The sequence below is a fragment of the Triticum urartu genome, chromosome 6, assembly GCF_003073215.2.
Source record: "Triticum urartu cultivar G1812 chromosome 6, Tu2.1, whole genome shotgun sequence".
NCBI lineage: Eukaryota > Viridiplantae > Streptophyta > Magnoliopsida > Poales > Poaceae > Triticum > Triticum urartu.
Window position 1 is genome coordinate 212139138 of NC_053027.1, and position 18844 is coordinate 212157981.

The 18844-nt window shown below is 43.7% G+C and overlaps 1 protein-coding gene across 3 annotated transcripts; it reads left to right on the forward strand.

Moving 5' to 3' along the window:
- Positions 1-11242: 11242 nt before the first annotated feature.
- LOC125512489 lies at positions 11243-18350 on the forward strand. Of its 3 annotated transcripts, XM_048677587.1 has the most exons (10): positions 11243-12076; positions 12162-12299; positions 13144-13251; positions 15323-15427; positions 15966-16067; positions 16782-16950; positions 17091-17292; positions 17481-17665; positions 17731-17863; positions 17932-18350. In XM_048677587.1, exons 1-6 carry the CDS (start codon positions 11739-11741, stop codon positions 16822-16824), a joined length of 834 nt encoding a protein of 277 aa, XP_048533544.1. In that variant the 5' UTR covers positions 11243-11738; the 3' UTR covers positions 16825-16950; positions 17091-17292; positions 17481-17665; positions 17731-17863; positions 17932-18350. The 3 variants fall into 3 exon arrangements, 2 of the variants coding, with proteins under 2 accessions (XP_048533544.1, XP_048533542.1); XR_007285399.1 differs by lacking the exon at positions 15323-15427 and having other exon boundaries at positions 12059-12076; positions 15966-16590; XM_048677585.1 differs by lacking the exons at positions 17091-17292; positions 17481-17665; positions 17731-17863; positions 17932-18350 and having other exon boundaries at positions 15323-15471; positions 15966-16590; positions 16782-16923.
- The last annotated feature ends 494 nt before the right edge of the window (positions 18351-18844 follow it).

Genomic DNA, 18844 nt, shown 5'->3' on the forward strand with positions numbered 1-18844 from the left:
GCTGTCTGGCGAGCGAGAGCACAAGCCAAAAGGCGGAGGGAACACGAAAAAGATTAAGGGGGCTCGGACGAAACCGAGTTGGCACCCTCCTCATAAAACTTGCAATGCTAAAGACATTCATTTGATATATCTGCGTGGACTAACTTTGTTTTTTGCATGATCATTTCCGCGAACACCCGCCAAAAAACCTCCGCCCAACTTTGCCAAGTTGAGGCTTGGGGGCTACTGTCGGAGCAATTGGCCATGGATACCCCGAAGACGGCGAGACAATAAATCAAGACATCGGGGCTAGCAAAGCCCCTCAGTCCGACTGCCCGGCCACTCCTGCCGGCTCCCCGTCCGACTGCTCTGCCCAGCCGGCTGCCGATAGCACCGACCAGCCGACTGTCGACTGCAGCCCGACCCGACACCGACGCGACGGTCGTACCCGAGCACTATTCATGTGTCACCCCAGCCATCATGTATAGTGTCACTTCCCCTGGCACTATTTATGAAGTGACCCAGGGGACAAGCATGACACCCCAGCATGCCTTGCCCATGCCACCACTTAGCTTAGATGATAATCTAGCCACACTATATATATGAGCATCCATCCATCCATCCAGGATGGACTCACACTCCCACACACTCACGCATGCATGCTCAAGCACATGCGGCCACACACACCTATGCTCATATGCATATACAAGATTAGGGGCCTACGACACTGATCTCAGATATAGCTCTAGGAGCACCCTATATTCTAGATATATCAAATATACTCAGACATGCAGGAGTAGGGGTGTTATCTCTCCGGAGAGCCTCGAACCTGGGTAAACTACCACGTGATACTCGCATACCCGTCCCTGGATATTCCGGCAGCAGTCTTGCCCTCACACGAAGCCACCTTGTGGCATCTGTCGTCTTGCACCCCCCGTGAGAATACCACGACACTGTCGGATAAAACCCAACAAAGGATCTAGTAGTCCACAAGGGATCTGATGTGAGCATCAGTACTCAACCAGAAGAAGAAAGAATGCAAGGAGATCAGATTACAACTGACTAATTCAAAGCTCAATGCAAAGGAATTATGATTCCGAAATCAAGGGATCAGAAGCAGAGGCTCTGATCAAAGACAAGTAAGTTGAATAGACATAGATCGACAATCAATCAAGGTTTTATTTGTCGAACACCAGCTCATGTCCGGGGTGACGTTTGAACCAAGGGAAGAATTCTAATTAGGACCGATGATCACGAGCATTCACTAACAAATTGAATCAAATGCTCAAAATTACGATGATAAAGGATGCTAATAAGTATTGCTAGACTTATGGGTTTAACCATAACGCAAGCAAGCAATAATTTTAAGAGCAATAGGCTCTAGAGGATTTTTGAAAGAATGAATAGTATTTTAGGGTATCTTGTAATAACAAGAGCAACTGGGATGAAGGTATGAACAAAAAATGTAGGATGTTACCCACAAGGACTTATTGGTGGTAGGGATCGCAACGGGGAAGGGCACAAGGGTCTCGGGAAAACATCGGAGAGTATCTTCAGAATCCTTCGATACACCGCAATCATCTGGAGTGAGGAGCTCTCTGGGAGAAAGTATTTACGAGAGTCTGGGGTTAGAGTTAGCAAAATCATTTAACCTGAATAGAAGAGAGATCAGATCCCAGAGTATAGACGAGGAATAAAAGATCCTAATACCACCCAATGGCGACGTGGGCCCGTAAGCCACATAGCCATGTTAGTAAAACAGTTTTTCAAGAACTAGACTCAACTTCAGCCAAGGAGTTGGAAAGGGGGATCCTACAGGTACTGGACTTTGATACCAACTTGTGACGCCCCCAATTCAATGGTACACTAATCATACACGCAAATGTGTACAATCAAGATCAGGGACTCACGGGAAGATATCACAACACAAATTGAAATAATACAAGCTTCATATTACAAGCTAGGGGCCTCAAGGGCTCGAATACATAGCTCGATACACAAGTGTCAGCGGAAGCAACAATATCTGAGTATAGACATAAGTTAGACAAGATTGCCTTAAGAAGGCAAACACAAAAGCAACAACTATTAAAGATGCAAGGCCTCCTGCCCAGGACCTCCTAACTACTCCTGGTCGTCGGCAGTCTCCACGTAGAAGTAAGCATCCTCGGGGTAGTAGTAGCAGTTGACGGGGTGGCAGCTGGCTCCTGGGATCCACCATCTGGTTGCAAAAACCGGAAAGAAGAAAGGAGGGAAAAGGGGTAGCAAAGCAACCGTGAGTATGCTACGTCTTGAGCTTGCGTTGGTTTTCCACAAAGAGGAAGGGATGATGCAGCAGAGTAGCGTAAGTATTTCCCTCAGTTTTTGAGAACCAAGGTATCAATCCAGTAGGAGGCCACGCGCAAGTCCCTCATACCTACACAACACAAAGAGCTCAACGCAACCAACGCGATTAGGGGTTGTCAATCCCTTCACGGTCACTTACGGAAGTGAGATCCGATAGATAATATTTTTGGTATTTTTGATATAAAGATGCAAAGTAAAAAGTAAAAGGCAAAGTAAAAGCAAAACAAGATTAAAGTGATGGAGATTGATATGATGAGAATAGACCCGGGGGCCATAGGTTTCACTAGTGGCTTCTCTCGAGAGCATAAGTTTTCTACGGTGGGTGAACAAATTACTGTTGAGCAATTGACAGAATTGAGCATAGTTATGAGAATATCTAGGCATGATCATGTATATAGGCATCACGTCCGTGACAAGTATCGAAATGATTCTGCATCTACTACCATTACTCCACTCATCGACCGCTATCCAGCATGCATCTAGAGTATTAAGTTAAAAAAGTAACGCTTTAAGCAAGATGACATGATGTAGAGAGATAAATTCATGCAATATGAAATAAACCCCATCTTGTTATCCTCGATGGCAACGATACAATACGTCTCTTGCCGCCCCTTCTGTCACTGGGAAAGAACACCGCAAGATCGAACCCAAAGTTAAGCACTTCTCCCATGGCAAGAACTACCAATCTAGTTGGCCAAACCAAACGGATAATTCGAAGAGACTTGCAAAGATAACCAATCATACATAAAAGAATTCAGAGAAGATTCAAATATTGTTCATAGATAGACTTGATCATAAACCCACAATTCATCGGTCTCAACAAACACACCGCAAAAGAAGAAGATTACATCGAATAGATCTCCACAAGAGAGGGGGAGAACATTGTATTGAGATCCAAAAAGAGAGAAGAAGCCATCTAGCTACTAACTATGGACCCGAAGGTCCGAGGTAAACTACTCATACTTCATCGGAGGGGCTATGATGATGTAGAAGCCCTCCGTGATGACGGCCCTCTCCGACGGAGCTCCGGAACAGGCCCCAAGATGGGATCTTGTGGATACAGAAAGTTGCGGTGGTGGAATTAGGTTTTTGGCTCCTGTTCTGATCGTTTGGGGTACGTGGGTATATATAGGAGGAAGGAGTACGTCGGTGGAGCACCGATGGGCCCACGAGGCAGGGGGCGCGCCCTGTAGGGGGGGCGCCCCCTACCCTCGTGACCGCCTTCGGTACTTCTTGGAGTAGGGTCCAAGTCTCCTGGGTCTTATCCGAGAAGAAAATCACGTTCCAAAAAGGATTTTTCTGTTTGGACTCCGTTTGATATTCTGTTTCTTCGAAACACTGAAATAGGCAAAAAAAACAATTCTGGGCTAGGCCTCCGGTTAATAGGTTAGTCCCAAAAATAATATAAAAGTGGAAAATAAAGCCCAATATAGTCCAAAACAGTAGATAATATAGCATGGAGCAATCAAAAATTATAGATACGTTGGAGACGTATCAGGCATCCCCAAGCTTAATTCCTGCTCGTCCTCGAGTAGGTAAATGATAAAAAGAGAATTTTTGATGTGGAGTGCTACTTGGCATAATTTCAATGCAAAATTTCTTAATTGTGGTATGGATATTCAGATTAGAAAGATTCAAGACAAAAGTTCATATTGACATAAAGAATAATAACACTTCAAGCATACTAATAAATAATTATGTCTTCTCAAAATAACATGGCCAAAGAAAGTTATCCCTACAAAATCATATAGTCTGGCTATGCTCTATCTTCACCACACAAAGTATTTAAATCATGCACAACCCCGATGACAAGCCAAGCAATTGTTTCATACAACTTTTTCAATCTTCATGCAATACATGAGCGTGAGCCATGGACATAGCACTATGTGGAATAGAAGGGTGGTTGTGGAGAAGAAAAAAAGAGGGGAAGATAGTCTCACATCAACTAGGCGTATCAACGGGTTATGGAGATGCCCATCAATAGATATCAATGTGAGCGAGTAGGGATTGCCATGCAACAGATGCACTAGAGCTATAAGTATATGAAAGCTCATCAAAAGAAACTAAGTGGGTGTGCATCCAACTCGCTTGCTCACGAAGACCTAGGGCAATTTGAGGAAGCCCATCATTGGAATATACAAGCCAAGTTCTATAATGAAAAATTCCCACTAGTATATGAAAGTGACATAACGAGAGACTCTCTATCATGAAGATCATGGTGCTATTTTGAAGCACAAGTGTGGTAAAAGGATAGTAACATTGTCCCTTCTCTCTTTTTCTCTCATTTTTTTATTTGGGCCTTTTTTATGGCCTCCTTTTTTTTCGTCCGGAGTCTCATCCCGACTTATGGGGGAATCATAGTCCCCATCATCCTTTCCTCACTTGGGGCAATGCTCTAGAAAATGATGATCATCACACTATAGAATGCCAGAATAGAGGGGAAGGCCTAGCCTATCAAAGACTAGCATCTTCAAGCATCTTGCAACATTCAGAAGAGTACATAATAGCAGTTTATAATTAACAAGCAGGTTGTAGCATTAACACCCAGAGATCCTTCCTCGACTCCCTGCGAGAAAGCAATCTCGGAGCCAACATATCCATCACATGTCTCAAGTAACTAGTTCTAGTTGTAATAGATCAGGGTACAAGTCTGAACGTCCATTACCGTGGACACGGTACTCGAATAGATAACTTCCCTGCAGGGGTGCACCACATTACCCAACACGCTTGATTACTCTGGCCGGACACACTTTTCTGAGTCAATGCCCGACCTCGGAAGATCAACACGTCATAGCCCTACCTAGGCTCAACAGAGAGGTCCCTATCGGTCTACATCCTAAGCACTCCAGGGTCTCGGGCCCATCGCCTGTTGCACTCCGGGTCATTGCAAGAATGGTGGATACCAGCACCGCCTCGGATGGCCAGCACGATCCGATCGTGTCGCAATGCTGAACTGGACGTCTGACAAAGCTTCGGCTGATACTACGACATCGAGGCCCATAACTATTCTCGCATGGTGGTTAGTGCATAAAGGCCAGAGGCCAACTCTTCCCAAACCTGTTAGTGCATTGGGGGCTCACAGAGACGAGCAGAGACTCGCGATAATGTGACCCCGTCGCCCCGTCTCATGGACTTACGGCAAGGGCCCAGAATGCCCGGCCGTGCCCCGTAGAAAACTCGTGAGTGCTCTACGGGCTCGTACAACTTTCACATCAACTCATGGGTACCCCTCAGGACCGACCCGACTTCATTAATGGTCTCAAGTAAAGTCCGGGTAACCGTGTGTCCAAAACATCAAGGGGAAAACCCGAGGAATCACCCTCGGTGGATTCCACTCGATGTAATCATCAAGGTGAACGTAGGAGGAATCACCCTCAAGGTCCACACTTGAGGGGTTGCACGACAGAGTCGTATCGGGAGTGGTAAAAGAGGAATCACCCTCGATGACCACGATCGAATAGCTACACTACAGAATTATCATCAGGAGCGTGTTACGAGGTATCACCCTCGGCACTTGATAGTAGCTCTGCAGAGTCGAGCAACAAAAGGGACGTGATGTGATGTGAGGTGTCGGGCTCTGGTCGTCGATCACGTTGATCGAGTCGTCGATGATGAAGCAGGGGCGACAAGGACAAGGTGGGGGTCACTGATGGATCACTGACCAACCTATAGTAAGTAGTTTAGGATAAGCAGGTAGGTAACAATAGCAGGTGCAAAAGCAGGCTATGCATCAGAATAGGAGCAATCAATTACAGTAGCAAAATCTAATGCAAGCATGAGAGAATGGAAAATGGGTGATATCGGGATGATCAAGGGGGGCTTGCCTGGAAGCTCTGCTAAAACTGAAGGAGGGTCGTCGTCGATGTCGTCGATCATAGGGGCATCAACATCGGTCTCGGGGTCTACCGAAGAAGAAGAGGGGGAAGAAACAGTAATACAAAGCACATAGATGCATTACTAAGCACGACATGACGATATGCGGTGCTAGGGGTGTTATAACGCAGTGCTACACGATACCGACGAAGGGGGATAACATCCGGGAAAGTTTTCCCGAAGTTTGGTCTTTTCAGACATATGAATCGGAGGGGGACGGTTGCATGTTCGCTATGCTAGAGACGTGTGGCACACGAACGAACCGTGTATTCGAATTTATCTCGCTATTCTGAGCAACTTTCATGTATAAAACTTTTTCATCCGAGTTACGGATAATTCTATGAATTTCCGAAGTTTTAATAATATTCTGAAATTGTTATTATATAATTTAATTTGAAAACAGAATTATGACGTCAGCCTGACATCAGCATGTTGTCAGCAGTCAAAAGTTTGTTGACTAGTCAAACAGACATGTGGGTCCCACTGTCATAGACACAACTTAATTTAAATGACTTCAATTAACTAAATAGATAATTAGAGTTAACTAAACAGAATTAAATAAATAATTAATTTTTGTTTTCCATTTAAAAAAACATTTTTATTTTCGTTTTAGGGGCCGGGCCCCATCTGTCATTGCCTTAGGGGCCTTAGCGGGCAAATGGACGCGGGCATGAACGCCGCCCGAACGGATGTGGCGAGGTCTGTCGTCACCGTCTCGACCTGAGTGAGAGGGTGTGTGTGTGTGTGTGCCACTAACGGGCTTGTTTTTCTCCTAGATAGATGGGTGAAGGGCAAGAGTGAGTGCTCCTATATGGCGCCTGACGCGCTGGCGAACATGCAAGCGCGCACCCCTCCGCTCCAGTGCGCCCCTAGTGGGCCGGCCCACGAGCGGGGCTGAACACCCCAGTTTTTTAATTCGTTTTCTTACTATTTTTACTTTTCGTTTTCTTCAAAATAATTCGTAATTTAGAAAATTTAATTTGTAAAAAACTGTTCATGATTTCAAATAATGAGTTTTTTTGAATTTTAATGAAAAAATATTTATTTTGACGATCAAATTTATATGTGTGTTTTTCTAATAATGATGAACATTTTTTTACATTTGATGAACACAATTTGAATACGATGAACATTTTTTAAACTTAATGAACCAAATTTGTATTCAAGAATATTTTTTTTAAAAATGGATGAAGAAATTTTGAATTCCTTGAACAAGTTTTGAAATTGATGAACAAAATTTGAATTTGGTGAACATTTTTTGAAATCAATGATGAACAAATTTTGAATTTGGTGAACAATTTTTGAAATCGATGAACAAATTACGAATTCGATGAACATTTTTTGAATTCAATGAACAAATTTTGAATTTGGACAAACATTTTTTCAATTTCATGAACGTAAAAGGAATTTTATGAATATTTTTACACATTGATGAACATTTTTTGAATCTGATACAAAATAGGTTCACAAATTTTGAAAGAAAAGAAAAAAAAGAAAAGAACAAATTTTGAAACCGACGAACAAATTTTAAACTTGGTGAACAAATTTTGAAATCGATGAACAAATTTTGAATTTTGTGAACATTTTTTCAATTTGATAAACAAATTTTGAATTTTGATGAACATTTTTTTCAATCCGATGAACAAAAAAGGAATTTTATGAATATTTTTTGAATCATTGAGCATTTTTACATATTGACGAACATTATTTGAATTTGATACAAAAAAATGTTCACGAATTTGGAAAGAAAAGAAAAAGATGAAAAAGAAAAGGAGAAAGGGAAAAAGAAAAAGAAGAGAACTAACAAAAACGAATGGAAAAAAATGGTATATAGGCCGGCCCATATGAGCGCTCAGCGCGCTAGGGGGGGGTGCGCGCCTGGTCGCTCGAGAGTCCCTGTTGGACGCTCGTTAGCGTCAGAAAGTCGACCTTCCGCTGATAGGAGTTGTTTGCGGGCTGGATTCTTCGTGGCCCGCTAAGAAAGTTTTCCTGTAAAGTACTTGTGGAACGTTGCGTCTGTTTCCCGCTGGATTCTTCGTGCCTGTTTCGAGATGGTTTCTTCGTGGAGGTAGGAATTCGTTTTTTTGGTGACTGTTTGATGGTGCTTGCCAGACGTTGAGACGTAGAACTGTTCTCAGTATACGTTGAACTGTTTCTTCAGTAATAGAGTGAAACTTTCTTCAGCAATATATGTTGAACTGTTTCCTGAACTTGTTTCTCAAATATAGGTCAAGAAAACTGTTCTCTTGGCAACAAAATTGAAGCCAGAGTACCAAAAAATAATTAATACGACAAAAATATACCCGGAAAACACAAAGAAAAATAAATGAAGTATGCTAGAAAGAACAAATTGATGTTCAGAGAATACAATAAAATGTATGTATACATATGAAAAAAGTTGAGGAAAAAACATAGAATACTGAGACAATAAGTATAAGCAAATACATTGTTCGTGCCACAAAGTAGCGGCAAATAAATGGAACACATGTTCTCGGAAAAGAAAGAAGAAGTTTCACGTATGGCCGGATATTTGTTCGCTCTCTTCTTCCAGTTGAAAAGTATAATCCACTTCAATATATGTGCTCATCCATATCTCCTGCTCTCCCTTTACCTACAACAAATTTAATTTTGTTTTTACTTGTTAGAAAAGAACATAATCAAGTGTCAAAAAATGGGCCAAAAAATATGTTTCTTGTAATATGAGGTAAAGTACGTCTATATACCACTAAGACTTGTTCAAATTCCAAGGCAAAAGTACTCCTTGAGATTCATTTGAATATGCGGAATCCCTGATGAATAAAGATAAAATGCATAAGAGAAACTACATGGATAGAAAAAATAGGCTCCAAAAACTTAACAAACTAGAGTGAAGAAAGAAGAACTACATGTAGCTGCAGGAATGATTTCACCACCGGGAGTTGAATTTCGTTATCTTTACAGTTGACAATGGAATATAAGAACTTTTCACGAAGAGCTTGCACATCGTCCTAAGGGATGGATGCAGAAAAATCATTGTAGCCCTGACCGCAGGAAAGATTCTAGCGAGGCTAGCCAGCCGAACTAGCGAGGTGGAGCGATATAAATGCAGCGCAAACCTTAAAGTACAATGTACAGCGGAAAAATCCTTAAAAATTGCATTCAACATTTTTATGAAATACGTTGAACAAAACTTAAAATACAGTGACGTTTTTTGCAAAACATATTGAACAAAAAAAAATACTCAAAATGAACATTTTATTGTATACATTGAACAAATGTCTTAATATACGATAAACAAAATTTAAATACACAATAAACATTTTCTAAAAATACGTTGAACAATTTCATAATCTATGATGAACATTGTTGTAATACACGATGAACATTTTTGTAATACATTATGAACATTTTTATAATGCAAGGTGAACTATTTCATGCAATGAACATTTTCTTAATATGATGAATTTTTTTGTTATACTCGGTGAACTTTTTATATAATATGCAATAAGAGAATAAGAACAGAAACACAAAAAAAAGAGATACGTAAAATAAAAAAATGAACGGAAAAAAGGAACCAAAACATAGAAGAAAAACGAAAGAAAAAAAACCCCCGCAAAAAACAAGGAAAGAGCAGCAAACCAAATCTGTACGTGAGCCGGCCCATGTGGTGACTCCCTTCAGTGATGGGTCATCCTTTTGACGCTGCGGGCGTCAAATAGGATATGCCTGGTCGCTCAGCGGCGCCTATGCGGCATATAGGAACCCACGGCAGGAGTGGCGTTCCTTTTTCTGGGCCCGCTATCGATGTTGATGGGCTGCCAAGCGGCCCAAAGGCCCCGACTATGCAAGTCAAAGAAAATAGTAATACATAACAGAGCAACTATTAACGAGCGCTTCTTTGGGAGCCTTGCAACGATCAGCGCCATTTGACGCGCTCTCAGCCATTCGTCACGTGCCGCGCTCTGGGCGCTCCCTCCGGATTTTGTTTTTTATTTTTCCGCACGCGTTTTCAACTTTTTAAACGTTTTTTTTCGAGTTTTTTCGACGTTTTGGTTTCTCACCGGTCTTCCTTAGCTTTTCGATCAGGGAAAAAAATTGCGCGAAAAAATGCGTTTTTTTCCTTTCGCGAGAGTCACGGTTTTACTTCCGCGAGAGGCACGGTTTTTCTTTCGCGAGAGTCACGGCCGTGCCTCTCGAAAACGAAAAAAACGCGTTTTTGTTTTTTTCTTTCACGAGAGTCATGATTTTGCTTCCGCGAGAGTCACGGCCGCGCCTCTCAGAAACGAAAAAAACGTGTTTTCTGTTTTTTTTCCTTTCGCTAGAATCATGGTTTTGCTTTGGCGAGAGGCACGATTGTGCTTTAGCGAGGGTCACGGCCGTGCCTCTCGGAAACGAAAAAAATGCGTTTTTTGTTTTTTTTTTATGAGGGTCACGGTTTTGCTTCCGAGAGAGGCACGGTTATACTTTCGTGAGAGTCACGGCCGTGCCTCTCGGAAATGAAAAAACGCGTTTTCTGGTTTTTTTCCTTTCGCGAGAGTCACGGCCATGCCTCCTCGAAAACGAAAAAACGCGTTTTTTTTCTTTCGCGAGAGTCATGGTTGTATTTTCGCGAGAGTCATGGCTGTGCGTCCTTGAAAGAAAACACATTTTCTCTTTTTTTTTCTTTCATAAGAGTCACGATTTTGCTTTTGTGAGAAACACGGTTGTAATTTCGTGAGAGGCACACGCATGCCTTTTCCGGAAAAGGAAAAAATTCGTGTTTCCGGTTCGTTTTTCGTCCGGTTTTTTTCGTGACAAAAAAGTTCGTCAAATCAACATGGGATCTAATTTTAAAGATCTCGACGCAAGGAATCCAACGATGAAAGCAGTTCGAGATTTGGACACACGGTTTGAGAGATAAAATGTTTTGAATAAACGAATCTAAAAAAACTCCCAAATTACGACAAGTGACACATACGGAGGAGTTGGAATGATCTTTGTAACGAGTATTCCTCAACTAGTGATTTCGAATAATAAATAAACTAAAAAGAAAACACTTATATTAGTCCAGTCCCAGAGGCCCCAACGACAACAACCACAGCGCACCTTTCCCCTCGCCCAAACCCTAAAAAAGAAAAAAAAAACTTTCCTTCGATCCAAAGGAAATCTCCAAACCCTAGCACGTCCTCCGCCGGCCCCCCCGCACCCCATGGCGCAGCTTGTCCGACCTCGCGACCGCGACCGCTACAACCAACCAAAGCACCCCTCTCCCCTCTCCTCCCCTCCTCCGACGCTCGGAGGCGACCAGCAACCCACGTCCCTATTTCGTCGTCCCGACCTAATTCTTCTTCCCGACGGTCGACGAATCTCTATCTACGAAGATAGGCATGGAGTTCTCGTCACCGATGCCCTCCGCTGGTCGACACGACCCGTCGAAGATGTCTACATGGAAGTCCTCTACGATCTCCAGACGAGTCCGCGCGATCTTCCACCCCCCATCGCGGAGCCCGTCCCACGCCGCCACCGCGACCGAGATGCCCACCAACCCCCTATCCGATGTATTCTTCCTGACAAGCGAATAATCCATGCCTACAATGATAGGCACGGGGTTCTCGTCACCGACGACATGGACGGGTCGACACGACGTGTCGAAGATCTCTTCAGGGAAGTCATCTCCGACCTGCCCCGCTATCGTCCACCGCCCCACATGGCGAAGCCCGCCCGACGCCACCATCGGTGGCGATCCCCACAAACCCCTTCTTATCCTATGTCTTCTTCCTGACGACCGCATAATTCATGCCTACAGTGATATGTATGGGTTTCTCGTCACCAAAGACATGAACGGGTTGACACGGCCCGTCCAAGATGTCTTCAGGGAAGTCCTCTACGACCTCTGGACGAGGCCCCACGATTCTCCACCGCCGTATGCGACTTTTTTTTTAATTTTGTTTTTGCAGTAGTTATCATGTCTTTCCGTGTTTATTGAATCCTGAAACTTGCTTGATTAGGGTTGTTGATGCCACCGAGGAAGATCAGACTGCAGCTGAACAAACGGCCACTCCAAGCCCTCATCCCTCCGGATGGCAATTCATCGATGATCTGCTGAACAGAGCTTCTGTTGCCCAAAAGCTGAAGCTGGCTCAAATGTATGCGCTTCATCCGACCCATTTTTGGCAAATTAGCTGCAAATAACCCATAATTAGGTGCCAACTTATAAGAACTTACATTCTTGATCAGATACCTGACAATAAAACTGTGCATTGATGGACACTCTCATGGGTTTCGAATAACAGTTTTGCTAGCTAGGTACCATCAATCAATCATCAACGCATGCAAATCTTAGTCGTTTTGTCCATTGACATTTTGAGCCTGAAGTTTAATTAATGAAAATTTACCGTAGAACAATTGTTCTACGGTTTTGGCTAAAAAAGAAGACATTTTGAGCCTGAGCCTATACTGCTGTGCGACTACACCATTGGCACACCACTGCACCTTGCACTGACCAAGGACAGAAACGAATTCAATTTGTTTTATATCTCTGCGCACCCTAATTACAACTTAGATACTACTCCCTCCGTACCAAAGTATGGAGTGCCTTACTTTGCACAGTCTTTAATGCACGACTTTGACCACTAGTATGTACCGAATTATTTGGATTTATAATTTAGAGTGTATATAAATGGTATTGCTGTATTTTTCTTGCAAAATTCTTTCATTTCATATAACTACATAATAATTTTAAGTCATTGACCAGCAAAAATAAAGTGCGCCTTATATTTTTGGAGGGAGGGAGTACTAAATAGACTCAATGCCCAATTTGAACAAGTTAGCCCAACTTCCTTTACTCTATTGCTTGTGCCAGTTTTGAAACACACTGATCAACAGAGTGGTATATAGACGAAGAGATCTAAGTTTGTTGTTTCTTCTTTCTTTACTCTCTTGAAACCAGATTGTTTTTATTGCATTACAATCTGCCTCTTTTTTTTTCAGGCGTGAGGACAGAGAACCAACTGTCTTGGCCTCGAAGGAGCTTCTTGGCACTACAACACTGGAAGAGTCATCAATTACTAATGCTTCGTCTCTGCTGCAGCCTACACTGTATGACTCTCTCTCTCTCTCTTGTCCTTGGGGAGAGGTGGTTGGTAGTATGTATTTTCCATTTGTTCTAGTCGAGATGAAATTTCTTAAGGGTGTTTTGGTTCAGGAACCAACTGCCATGCTATGGAATGGTTCCATTCCATAGGAACGGGTTGGTTCCGTTCCTGTATTTGGTATGAGCAAAAAAGTAAAATGGAACGGTTCTGTTCCTGTGTTTGGGTTGCAAGCATGGAATGAAAAATGAATTAACAAACATTCAAAGTTTCGGCAGCACTCTTTGTTTGTATTATTTCTCAAGAAAAACAACATAACTGTATATTGACAAGCATGATACATATATGACATCACATAGAACACAATTTTCAACAACATCATAAGGTAGCAATAAGGTAACAAGTTCATTTGCCACATCCAAAAGCAATCGGCCATACATGTCTTAATTCACATACCAAACATCCAAAAGCAACCAAAGTGCGCTACAGCCATACATGTCAAGTTAGCATACTTGAGAGCCATACAACCATATTGAATTTAGAAGTTCTTCTTGACATACCTACTCACCCAAACAGACTTGTTGGTTTGGGAAAGTTTCATGAAGGCTCTTGTTGTCTTGGGATTGTCAACGGGATGAGCATAGTAGTGGGCAAGGTGCTCTTCATCAAAATCTGGCAATTGGGAGACTACATCCCAAAGGTCATCGGCTATAGCTTCATCATCTCCATTAGACTTACAAGATCTTCAGCCACAAGTTTGAACCCATCTTTCAGAGTGATAACTAGGTCATCATCATCAACTTCCTTTACCTTAGCCTTCTTTTTTGATGGTCCTTTGGGGTTAGAATTCTCACCAACATATGGTGACGTATTCACCTCACCATTTTCCTCATCGTCGACATCAATAGAAAGGAGATCATTCCTGGACCTAAGCATTCATCCCCGTAGCCGTGGTTGTTCCAAAAATGGTTGCCATGGCATTCAAGAAGGGGCCATCAGATTTGTGGTTCTACAAAAAAGTGCAAGTGATTAGCATAATTTAGACATGAAATGGCATGATATTGCTCATAGCATTAGAAGCATACCATACAATGCCTTGCATAGTGTTCATCGCTGAGCCTAGCTGTGCAAGTATCTTCATCCCATAGAGCTCTACTTTAGATTCTTCAAATTGACTACCCTCCCCCAAATCTTCCTCCACTTCTTGAGATGGTTTCTGACTTGATCTCCGGTGACAACTAGCTTGAATTGCTTGTTCAAAACAGCAGCCCATTGTTTTATGAAGAGATCCACGTTTGTTGTTGTTTCTTCTTTCTTTAGGGCCCGTTCGGAGGCTCTCCATGATCCAGCTTCACCGTCTCCGGCGTGAAGCCAGCCCGAACGCGCTAGCTTCTGGAAGCCTGCTTCGCGGAGCCCGTCCTCTCGCAGTGTAATTTCCTGGAGCAGCCAAAGCGTAGCTTCTAAAAAAGCGGAAGGTGGAGTTGCTGCAATTTACATGAGAATGCCACCACCAAGTCAATCCTTGCGTACTGATTCGCCCGACGCGCTTTCCCGTCGCCCAGCTTCTCTTCTCCCCTCGTCCCCTTTCTCCCCCATCTGTAACCGTAGGAGGGCGCCGCTGGCCGCTGCCACCCATCCAACGCGGCGCCGGTGCTCTGCCGCGCCCCCGCAGGTTCCCCGTCCCATACTCACTGCATTCGCCACCCCATCTCCTCCTTCCCCCGCCCATCCTCAGCGCACCCGGACGCCTGATCCTACCTCAGCTCCCTCCGTCGCTCGTCGCCGGCACCCGGTTGACCTGCTCCGTCAAGCTTGCCGCCGGATCCACACCAGAGAGCTCACTTCTCCTAGCTCCCTTCCCATGCCGGCTTCCTGTTCCTGGGCTATTTCGAGTTTGTACAGTGTCTGGAGCTGCTCCCTGCTGCCGAACGAATCTCTGCTCCCGTCAGAAGCTGTCTGCGGCTGGCTTCGCGAGAAGCAGGCTATTTCCAGAAGCTGGAGAGGATCCGAACGGGCCCTTACTCTCTTGAAACCAGATTGATTTTCTGCATTACAATCTCCCTCTTTTTTTTATTCAGGCGTGAGGACAAAGAACCAAATGTCTTGGCCTCGAAGGGGCTGCTTGGCACTACAACACTGGAGGAGTCAATCACTAACGCCTCCTCTCTGCTGCAGCCTACACTGTATGTATCTCTCGTCCTTGGGGAGAGATGGTTGGTAGTATCTAGTATGTATTGTCCATTTGATCTTAATGGTATTATTTCCCTCATGTTTATGTTTTAGCGAAATCAAATTTCTTAAATGTATTGAATGTCCAATTTGAACCAGTTAGCCCAACTTTCATCACTCTCTTGCCAGTGCCAGTTTCGAAACACACTGGTCAGCAGAGCGGTATTTAGATGAAGATATCTAAGTTGCGTGTCGTTTCTCCTTGGGGAGAGGTGGTTGGTATTATGTATTGTCTATTTGATCTTAATGGTATATTTCCTTCATGCGTATGTTGTAGTCGAAATCAAATTTCTTAAATGAATTCAATGCCCAATTTGAACTAGTTATCCCAACTTTCATCACTCTTGCCAGTGCCAGTTTGGAAACACACTGGTCAACAGAGCGGTATTTAGATGAAGATAGCTAAGTTGCTTGTCGTTTCCTTATTTCTTTACTCTTGAAACCAGATTGTTTTTTCTGCATTACAATCTCCCTCTTTCTTTTTCATTTAAGGCATGAGGACAGAGAACCAAATGTCCTGGCCTCGAAGGAGCTGCTTGACACTACAACACTGGAGTCAATCACTAACGCTTCCTCTCCGCTGCAGCCTACACCGTATTAATCTCTCTCTCTCTCTCTCTCTCTCTCTCTCTCTCTCTCCGGGGAGAGATGGTTGGTAGTATGTATTATCCATTTGTTCTTATCTGTATATTTCCTTTATGCTTATGTTCTAGTCGAAATCAAATTTCTTAAATGAATTTCAATGCCCAATTTGAACCAGTTAGCCCAACTTTCAGTACTCTCTTGCCCTTGCCAGTTTTGAAACACACTGATCAACAGAGTGGTATGTAGATGAAGAGATCTAAGTAGATGAAGAGATCTCTTGTGAAACCAGATTGCAGCCAGATATGTTGCCATCCAAGGACGCTTCCTCCACATGGGCAGAGGAGGTGACTCACTCGCTGACGCCACCCATTTTGGCCCGGAAACCTGCCGGTTGGAATCATCAATTTTTCATCAGAGTAGATCTTGGGGGATTTTTCCACACATATCCTGAGCTGGGTGGGCCGTTCCGGAGCTTGGAGGAAGCTAACAAGGCTATACTCTGCCACCTTGAAAAACTACGTGATCGGAAAATGTAAAGCTTCTTCTTAGCTCCCCCTAGTCTTTTCGAAAATAAGAAGCAATTACTAATAGACAGCTCTCTAATTAATCAAAACAGAAGCCAGCAGCAGGTTTATTCCTCCTCTCACTTGTCCAAGGTTTCTCACTCTTGCTCTCTTGCAGGGTTAAAGTTTCATTAATTAGCTTCCATTCATTGTTTCTCAGGTGCACAAACGATGGGCTTTCCAGTTCGGAGATTGCTATATGAGATGCTCTTCACTGGCCAGATGGCACGAGGAAGTATTCTTCGAGATCCAATCCGGATGAAGATCATATGGGGCTATTGATTCAAGCTTTGTTGGACAAGTACAATGAGGAGAATAATCTTTTGGGGGTTTGCTCACTCTCCCTCACTCCTGGGACTCACTTGCATCAGTTGCTAATTTACCTTTGTAGCTACTCTGTCGAATGCGCTCATGCCGCCTTGATTGTCTTGTACTGTACCAATTAATTGTTGATGCAATCTGATTTCAGGATGATGCATATAATGTTGAAAATGTCGTGAGCTTCCAAGAAGTTTATGAGGGCAAAGGTGGCTGGTACTATCATCTGAATTGTACTAGAAAGACTAAAGGTGGCGTCGACAATCTCTTCTTTCCCGAAGTCTTGAGAATGAATAGAGGACTACAATCCAAGCTCACCTGTCTCCATATGGTTAAACCTGCTGTTGATAACGGTACTAGTCTTGACTTTAGATTTCGGCAAGTTTTGTCCATATAGCTGTTTGGCTTGTTCCCTTGCTTGAGGCTCACCACATATACTCCTTCTGTAAAGTGTTTCTTTACAGAGGGAGTACATTTTAATATCTTTTTTTTGAGCATACATTTTAATATCTCTTAAGAGCTAGTTAAATGAAATATGAAGGTACATGCTATGGTTGTAAAAAAACCAATGTTAGTATGAAGCACCCCATTGACGCTGGTAAATACAAAGGTGGCCACGATCCCTTGTGGCCACCACGGCTTTGCGTGGTTCTTCCACCGGATTTGCCTGAGGGTTTTGATGCTAAGATGAAAGCTATGGAGGAAAGGATTAGATATCAATTCCAGGTATGTATTTTATCTCGTGCGTTGTTTGTTAGTTATGTCACTACTTAAGTGGTTTATTTGTTTAGGACTGATGTGTTGATATCGGATGCTGGAAGAACTGTTGCTGCTGATGGTTTGGACAAGAGCCAGCTGGGAAGAAGGGGCTTCCCAGCTGCTGATGCTAGGATTAACAAGGAAAGGATTGGATATGTATACGGGGTATGTTTTTATCTCGTGCACTTGGTACTGTGTTAGTATAACGTCACTCAAGTGGTTTATTTGTTTAGGACCGTGATGTGGCAAAATCGGATGCTGGAAGGCCTGCTGCTGGTTTGGAGGGAAATTGGGGCACGTACGTTATACCGCCGATGCGTCTGAAGGTTTGAGAAGATGGACCTGCCTGTCTATCAGTTTGGAATTACTGTCCGATGGTCTAACAAAAAAGTGGTTATGGGACAGTTAAAGTTTTATTTTGCATGTCTTTGAATCACGTAGCTGGATCATCGTTTTCTAGCATGTGTGGTACATCCAAATATGCAAGTAAGACGAATTGCAAGTTTTATTTTGCAAGACTAGCCTGGCGTAAATCCAAGTTGTTAGGTTGGCTTTTAAACAGCGACGCACATGTACAGCTCCCAAATTTGGTCCTTGACCATTCTTGTATAAGAAACCCTTAAATAAACGGCGATGCACATGCACCGAATAATCTGTACTTGCCAATTAATTAGAAAATGCTTGTGTCGCTCACACTGGACGTAGCGCGGGCTGTAAAGGCACCTGGTCCACATGTTGGGCCCACATGTCAGACACAGCTCTGTCCCTCAGGCCTCATTTGGTACAAGGGGATTGAGAGGGTTTCCAGAGGATCAACCCCGCGGGGCTCAAAAACCTCTGAAAACCCCGACGGTCCATTTGTTTCACGTGGTTTGCCCAACCAACCCCCTTCGATCCCCTTCAATCCACGCGTCTCCCAAGCCTTGAGGGCACAGGCAGGGAACGAGATGGCAAAGCGATGATGCCGCCCTGCTGCCACCAAGAGGAGGCGCCTTGCCGACGGGGACTAGGGTTTACGCCACCGCACCGCCGCTCCCTCCCCTTCTCCACTCCCCGAGCAAAGGCGGGGACTAGGGTTTACACCGCTGCGCCACCGCCACCTCCCCTTCTCCGCTCTTCCTCTCTGGCAACCCCAGCCACCTCCGA

Coding starts and splice junctions, on each gene's coding strand:
- LOC125512489 (XM_048677585.1), top strand. CDS start 11,739: ATGCCTACAATGATAGGCACGGGGTTCTCGTCACCGACGACATGGACG. Junction 13,252..15,322: donor TCTCTGCTGCAGCCTACACT/GTATGACTCTCT, acceptor TTTTTTATTCAG/GCGTGAGGACAAAGAACCAA. Junction 15,472..15,965: donor GAGATGGTTGGTAGTATCTA/GTATGTATTGTC, acceptor TTTTCATTTAAG/GCATGAGGACAGAGAACCAA.